Source organism: Corvus brachyrhynchos, unplaced genomic scaffold (assembly GCF_000691975.1).
Source record: "Corvus brachyrhynchos isolate BGI_N302 unplaced genomic scaffold, ASM69197v1 scaffold80, whole genome shotgun sequence".
In the NCBI taxonomy this organism is placed as follows: Eukaryota; Metazoa; Chordata; class Aves; order Passeriformes; family Corvidae; genus Corvus; species Corvus brachyrhynchos.
Genome location: NW_008236769.1, coordinates 8,083,378 through 8,091,839, shown reverse-complemented (window position 1 = coordinate 8,091,839; position 8,462 = coordinate 8,083,378). Strand labels below are relative to the sequence as shown.

Genomic DNA, 8,462 nt, shown 5'->3' with positions numbered 1-8,462 from the left:
TGCTCGGTTTGCAAGGTACAAAGTAAATAGAGGCACCCTTTGCAAAAACACCTTGCTTATTAAATTTGAGCAATTTTGTGCTTGTCAGCTAAGTTACGCTTTAGAAAGGAAAGATTTATTTGGTAAAGGTTTCAGAACACTGAACACTAGACCGACAAGATAATGGACTACCTATCCATTATGTTACCATTAATGTATCCTTTTTTTCCATAAAAATTTAAAAGTATCAAGGAAAAACACTTGAGAACTTGCATTAAAAGGCATTATTTAAAGGTCTTGAAGTAAAATTTGCCTCCTCTGTCCCTTGTGATTGCACTGAAGAAGTGAGAACATATGGAAAATGACCTCCAATGTGATACTGTGCAAAACTTCCCAGCTGTGCTGAAAAGAGGCACCTGATAAATTCAAGTATCCCCATCAACCTATCGCTACAGAGCACATGAATTATTTTTCCTAGGATTTAGCTAATTCAGAGTTTGGCTTAGGGTTTGGTTTTTTTTCCTTCATGTAAGTGCACAAACGGTAATTGTTTAACTTTGAATCTGACCAATATTTGATATGAATATCTTTGAGGGAGCTCTCCCCCTCCAAGGAACCAGATTTTTAGCCAATAATTCTAAGTCTGAAAATTTAGTAAAAGTTATATGCCAATATTCTCTAACAACTTCCGCAAAAAAGGCTGAAAAACAAGTCTCAGAGTTGTTATTATGATACAGATGAGGTACCAGGATTAAGCCTTTTGTCTCTTAAAAAGCAACCTTTCCGAAGAAACCAAGTACTCTCCCTCCTCTTGCAAAACTTCCCACATCTGACTTGAGTCACTTTTTCATTTTCAGGACATGTAACAACTCCTAACAAATGCACCATAGTAAGTTATTAAGTTGATATCCATACAAAGGGTAAAAGCTAAAAGGAGAAATTTTAACGTTAATTCTGAATCCCAAGACCGTTGCCTTTTTTCCCCTTACATGCACAAAACTGTGAAACTTTTATTCATATGTTTGTCAGGAGAAAAAAAAGTTTAAAAAATTAAAATATTTTGTGCTTAAATTTCAGAGCCGGGAAGAACGTTTGGGTATTTTAAAAAGAGCCTAGAGATGATCTAACAAAAGGAGGAGAAAGGCCTAAGTTTGGCTTATTTCCAGTAAGGGAAGCTGTCAAAACTTGCATTTACTTGCTACCTTACTCCTTTTCTTTTCCCCAGGTGGAAAGAGATAGTTGGCAGGTTTTCAAAGCTAGAAGTACCCTGAAGACATGATTTTACTTCATAGATTATCTGATGGGCTGAAGCACAACTGTGGGGCTCTGAATGGTGGGGGCTGGACTGGACACTGGGCAGCACATCTGTAGGTGCCTTTGGCATCTTCCCAACTGCAGCTCTGGGTAATGCTCAAGAGGGTGCTCATAGCTGGAGTGCAGCCATTGCCTCACTGTCCCCAAAAGTTTCCCCTTCTCTATCATGTTTTCACTGCTAACCCCTCTCCCTGGTCCTGGTGCTGACTGACACACAAAGGCAAAAAGGAATCTAAAGCAGGCTCAGTGGGGGAGTCAGGGAAATGGCAGGATGGATCTGTGACATGCAGCCACAGTGGCCAGAGAGGTTCTAAGTCACAATGAAAGCAGTGGGAAGCAGTATGTGTAGACTACACAGCTACAAAAACTTCACCTGGCACACCAGATTTTACTGATGGCTTTAAAACTGCCAAGTACAACTTCAAGAATCTCACACCAGAATATTTTAAACATTCTCAATCGTAGTTTTCAGTGAAAGCTGCTATCAGCACAACACAAACTGGTCACAATGTCAAAGCATAATGAACAAATGTTGTACCCATTTAATTCAAGTTTGTACTTTATGTTTATTTGCAAAATACAAGTAATTAAACAAACATTCTATTTCAGTTTCCACTATAGACTTTTAGGTACAATTTCAGTTTCTGTGGCTTGTCCATTACTGGTACCATCTTGACACCAGCCTTGGTATTTGCATTTCACACACCAGCATGGACTATACCTTAGTGTAACCAATCAGGACAAATAGCAAATTTTGTACACAATATTTAATGCAAAGTAAAAGCCTGGGGACTTTATAAAACCTTGCTGGGGTGTGAAATGTTGTGCCCTTTCAAAAAACAGTGGTCGCTATCTTCTGGACAAACAGTGAAACAGTGATTGCTGTACGCAAACATCACCATCAGGTACTGACTCTAAAATGACTTTTTCTAGAAAACACCAAATAAATTCAAGCAGTAAATGCAATATAAGCTGTTGTCAGCTACCTATTCTAAATCATACATGTGAAAATACAAATGGGCACATTGTGAATACTTAAAGAGTAAAGTGCTTTTAACATCAAGCAAGTGAATGCATCTAGTGTTGTACCACAGACAATATATCCATTTTGGACAAAACAGTTTCCATGCAATTAGCAGCAATCCCCTGCATTCATTTATAATAATCAAGTAGTATATATTACTTCAGTCATACAGGGTTTAAAGTCAGGATACAGTATGTACACTTGCAAAACTCAATCAATGCTCTATATTGGCACACTTTTTGAGCATCTCTACAGCAAGGCAGATTTTTGTTGGGGCTTTTTTATCTCTTAAGAAGCCACACCTTTGGTAGTGTAAATGCAGTGGACACTGAAAATACCACTGAACCAATACGTGAGCACATTACGCAGCTGACAGGAATGGGAAGAAGAAAAAATCAAAAGCAAATTTAATGGCTTTATGCACTGTACTCCTCCAGTCCTGCTCTATTTTCACGTGCCTCCCTGCAGGTAAGAGTTTAGACATGCAATTCAAGCAAGTGATTGCTTTCAGTTCAAAGACAGGCCATTTACTGCCAAGACGACCCTCCAGAATGGTACTGAATTCAATTATACTCCCTTGCCTCAAGTTCAGCAACACTTTTTTAAACTCATTGCTTGCCTTCAGCACAATATCTTTGGTTATATCATCCTCCTCGATAGGCTTGCTTCCATTTTTGCTACTGAAAGGCATGCCCACAGTTATTTCAAATTTGTACCGATCAAACATTTTCATGTGGCATTTATGCTTTGTCAAAAACTTCAGACGACACAACTCCTCCTCCTCCAGTGTAACATTTTTGGGATCACAAAGAGGATAGGTTTCACCATACAAGCATCTCATCCAATCACCAATAAAAAAGGGAAGCATATTTATTGCAGATTCTGCACTGTTGTCGATTTCTGTCACGCGCACATATTTGAACCGCCCAGTCCATGTCACTCGGTGTCCTTCCAGGTGACTGCACAAAATCTGGGTACGTGCCATGTTAGTCTCCTTCCAGGCCCGGGGTCCACAGAGGAAACCATACTGATTCCATGTCAGGGTAGAGTTGTAAACTTTCATTCCCTCAGATCGATACACATAGAACCAACAGAACAGCACTACAGCTGTAATCCACACCAGAATGAGTTTCACAATCGAGCTTCGAGTGAGAGATTTAACCACTTCAACTACGGAGAAGTTGACCTTTGTCCACCATCGAAAGAGCAAAGGAACAGCACACAAAACCAGGGTCACTACAATTTTCATGAGCTCCAAAGACAAAAACCACTTAATGACGTGGACAAGACACATCAGTGCAATGCCTACACCCAGCACTGGGAGTGCAAAGAGGAACAGGAAGTAACCGATGGATGCACGAACGAGCCCAATGCCAGAGGACTCCCGCAGAATGACCACAGAGAGTTCACACCACATAAAGCACACCAGGTATGGGACCAGGTAGCAGTAGGTGCCTTTAAAATTCCGTAGTTGGGCCATTCTAAAGAAAAGATAGAACAAGTACAAAAACAGAAGGCATGGGATGCTTACATTGATCACAAAGAAATGGCCTACAGGAACTGTAAAGAAGGTTTTACCTAAGAATTTCAAGTAGCCAAAATTCCCAGGTAATACCTGCAATAGGGATAAGCAACCTGCAGCTATCTCAGTCATTAATGCCCTTCGTGTGTAAGGCTCTGCACACGTGCTTAAACTCATGTAACTTGTCACTGTGAAGAAAACTGAGACAGTAGCTAACTCTGAGCAAGGTATACAGTCTTTGCTTGCTATAGGGAAGGAAAAAATTACAAAGAATACTGAGAGTAAAAAATAAATGTATGGCTCTAAGTGATTCCATCCAAAGTTCACCTCAGCTTGCTCAACATCTAGGTTTGGTTCAAAACGAAGCAGTAAGTCAGTCAAAGCACGGAAGTTTTCCCAAGCCTTACTGTCCTGAAAAACCTTCAGTGTGCAAATCACCATAGAAATGAAGGACAAATAGAATATGACTAATGGAATAATAAAGGCAAAAAAATCAATTGTCAGATTACTGATGATGAAGAAAAAGATGAGAGCATTGATATGGTGTGTTGGAACAATGGTAGACAGCCAATGCATTCCTGCCTTCGATGCAATATCTATAAGGTATTCTTTAATTTCCATAATGGCATGAAGTGGATATTTTACAACCTGGAAAAAGAGAAAGAAGCATTTTATTAATGAGCAGTTTTGTATCTTTACATCACAGCTATTCTTAGCTGCAGCAGTAGCAGTCAGTTGTCTAACCTCAGCTGACATGAAAAGATTTGTATTTCAGATCAATGTTGCCAATAAAATAAGATTACTGTGTCTGAGATTATTAGCTCCATTTTGATTAATTCAGTCAGACAAAGCTCAGAGGCGATTTTGATTTCAGGCAAGATGTATTTCATTACCTTTGACACATATAATTAAATGGCTTCCTAGTCAAATATTCTGCTAACTTCATACTGAAGATAAACTACATGGCTACAGTCCTGCAGTACCTTAAGTCATTACTTGAGCTGCAAGTACTGTACTTTAAAGCATGTAACTGCCACATTCTGCAAGGATTATGCTATACATTCTATGCATATACACTGCAGGAAGTAATGCCTATGATTCATATACACATACAGGAAGTCTTTACAGCTGGAGTTTTATCTTTAAACAATCCTTCCCAAGCATCTAAAGATGCAGCTGTCAAAACCTGTTTTGGAAGCAGCAGCAGTATATTAAATTCAATTACTACACATTTACAGATTCTTTTAACTCCACAACAATAACTGTAGAGGATCTTAAAATTCTACCTATTTTACGTGGCATTTTCCATCACAGTTGCTGGACAACAGAGAAACTGCTGGATTGAACACCAACCACACCCTTTACAAATGATCCATTAAAAGGTACAGGATTTTTCAAACACACATTCAAATACCGCATATGGACATTAGATGCTGCAATCCATCCTCCTTCCCCCATAAAATGACTGTTTTTATGTTTTCCCAGATCTTACCTTTTTATATTAATTAGTTCAAGGGAAAGGCCAAGAATGTTCCAGCAAATACCTGTGGCACTGTGATGAACTGGGACAACACATGCCCCAATGATTTGGACAAAAACTTATGTGAAGGTATCTCTGTTCTTCGTAAGTGCATCTTTTTCGGACGATTACCATTCAAAAGCTCGGAAAGAGACACCTTTCACTCCCCCTTTTTTCCCCTCCCCTACACTATGATAATGAACAAAACTACAGCAAAAACTCTCAGGTCAGCAGCCACACACCCCCTACCTTACTTAAAATTTATGCCAATATTGAAGGCATGCACCCTAATCTTCCCTTCTCCTTTCACTATGTAGAGATATAGCAGAGACAAATGCTGTAGAAGCTAACAGCAAGTTTCACCTTTCTTGAATTCCCCTCAGAATCTTTTCATGCTATGGATAATTTTTCCTGCCTGTTTGCTCCTGTTTAAATTAGAAAGATAGGAAGCAGATAATAACATCTATAATAAAAATAGGGCAGTGATGACAGGTACATTTAAATCCTCACTGAAGATATAATAAAGGTAGATTGTCCTCTTACAGGGAAAACCATTATCCCTTTTTTTAAAATACGTGACTCATATGTATGAAACTTGAAACATATATATGAGGTCAAGTCCAAAAAGAAGTTACAGCAACAATTCTTGTACTGATCTATACAGACTGAACATCAGTATTGAGAGAGAAGTGCAAGTCATTCTTGTTTTGTCTGGGATGCGTAAGTCAAGAGTCCATTTAACATAACCTGTTCCACATTGCCTTTTTACCTTCAGTCGTAGGGGTAATTCTTCAGGACTCTTCCCTGCCAACTCATCATCTTCCTCTTCCTGCATAATCAGGTTAGAAGGGATGATACCCTTTGCGTACTTCTTGGTAATTTCAACGAAGTCATCCAAAGCAATAAATTTTTTAGCTAGAAAGATAAAATGAAAATTTGGAGTAAATTTTATCACAACGCTGTATTGATTATGAATTGGAATAATAATTTTCTTTCCTGCCAGAAGCTAGTCTACAAAAACTGAACTACTGACAACATAGGTTTACCTTGCAACTTGTCCTGAGAGCTCTGCTGAAAACAAGCAGCTCCTTGTGCTAGCAATGTATGACTACTCTACATCTTGTAAGACCAGCAAGTAAGTTTATTTTACTGGTAAGTGGAAGAACAGAGTGAGTGAATGTAGCTTATCTGCAAGTATTCCACAGAAAAAAAAGACTACTGCATTAGGTCACGGTTTTAAATCATAAACTATTGTATCTGCTTCAGAGAAATCTTTAACAGCTGCATTAGAAAGAGAGACTTGTACAGGAGCAGTAATGAATTATCTGTATGTCATCAACTGAAAAACTGATTTCTGATTTGTCATTTAACAGTCATTTTTCTGAGTTCAGAAGTTACAAACACATAATTATGGGAAATACACAATTATTATATCTATGAGACTAAGTACAGGTTACTTACAGTGTATTAATTTAATATTCTATGTAGCTATACAAAGGGCCTCCCCCAAATGGTATCAACTGTGATCTAAAACAGATAGCCAGCAACAAAATAGACCCTGCTCAGTTTACATAGAGGCAAAATTCATCCCTCTGCCCTGGAAGATCTTTATCCACTCCTGTCAGTACAAGGGAGGCATGAGGTTACTTCTGAAAAATCTAGGGAAATGGCAGGACAGAAGATGATTTATGCACTGGTTCAAACTCTTTGCACCCAGTTCTCTACATTAGCATGTATTAACTAGTTTCTATGGCAGACAAGCTTGATGCATTTTGTAAAGGAGGATAATTAACAACAATTTTTTTCCATACACTAAAGCAAATGACATTGCTATATACATGAAAGAATTGAATGACAAAAATCCGTAACACACCTCCTACGCAGTAAATTTAACTAGTCAGCTGACAAAAAGATATGAAAGCTGGACTGCTTAATACTAGTTTGAGATTTTAAAGAGACAGAAAACTGAAGTGCTTCATCAAAATTTAAAATCAGAGGATTAACGGGTTTCGGCCCAGAAAATTTTTAATTTAAATATGCTACATTTATAGAAGCACCATATAAATAGCTCAGTATTTAATACTGAAAGCACTGTAGATATGGAACAAAACAAAATATTTGTCTCAAGATACATACTACAGGAAGAAGAATTTTAAGAGTTCAACAGAAAATCAGCATCTTACAATCTCTCTTTTGGTTTAATCTCAGAATATGGATGCTGCCTTTTGCGTGGAATTTTACCACTCCCCCTCCTCCACGCGTGAACCTTTATGTCCCACAAAATACCATCTGGCATGCCTCCCAAGAAACAAGAAAGGATTTATTTTTGCTAACTATTCTTATTATTCACAGACTGTAAGGCAACATTGCTTGCACCAAGAAATCTGTGAGACTCTTTAGCTGTCTTGGTGGGCTTCAGATTAAGCCTAATACGAAATATGTCATCTAAATTTACTGTCTTATTGGGAAAAAATATACAGTGCTGAAATAGTCTTATTTGTGCAGAATCAGCAAGCAGACATGGTTAGAACCTCACAAAAATACCTTAACAGCACTGTTACAGGATCATGCAACATCCTGGGAAGGAAGGAGTTATTAACTTACTATGTATAGATGGCCTATCCACTGCAATGACATGTACCCTCTCAGGCATGCAACAACTGCCCATTGACAATGTCACCTCTAATTTTCTGTTTATACCTCCATTAAGGACAACCCAGATCAGATATCTGCAAACACGTATCTGGCTTAAAAATTATTTTCCAAGTATTGGTAGTGTACTAACTCTGAAAGAAGAATCTCCTTCTGGCAAGGTAAATGAAGAAGCTCAGTGAGTCAGAGAAGTAAATGTTGCAGAGTAACAGCTTTCTTGTTCCTCCCTGAAAAGGTAAAAGCTCTCTAGAGAAGAGGTAACAGCTTAATTCCTACTTAAAGTGTTCGATGAAAACTTTTAATTTTAAATGTCATTAGTATTTTGTCACCCAAGTGTCTCTTAAATTGATATAAAAAGCATATTTTGTAGATTCTACTTTATTATTCATAGATTTTTTTTCAGTTCGGTTATGATAAATTCCCTGGCCTCCCCCCATCCACCCTAGGGAAAG

The 8,462-nt window shown here is 38.2% G+C and overlaps 1 protein-coding gene across 2 annotated transcripts in view; it reads right to left on the bottom strand.

The window, feature by feature from the left end:
- Positions 1-1,834: 1,834 nt before the first annotated feature.
- The window catches only part of WFS1 (wolframin ER transmembrane glycoprotein), a 33,104-nt gene continuing 26,476 nt past the window's right edge, over positions 1,835-8,462 (bottom strand). For both annotated transcript variants that reach the window (XM_008645056.2, XM_017727663.1), the window contains exons 7-8: positions 6,128-6,273; positions 1,835-4,487 (exon numbers count right to left, since the gene is read on the bottom strand). In XM_008645056.2, coding sequence (XP_008643278.1) covers positions 2,679-4,487; positions 6,128-6,273 — 1,955 coding nt within the window. In that variant the 3' untranslated portion in view covers positions 1,835-2,678. The remainder of the gene's footprint in view (positions 4,488-6,127; positions 6,274-8,462) is intronic.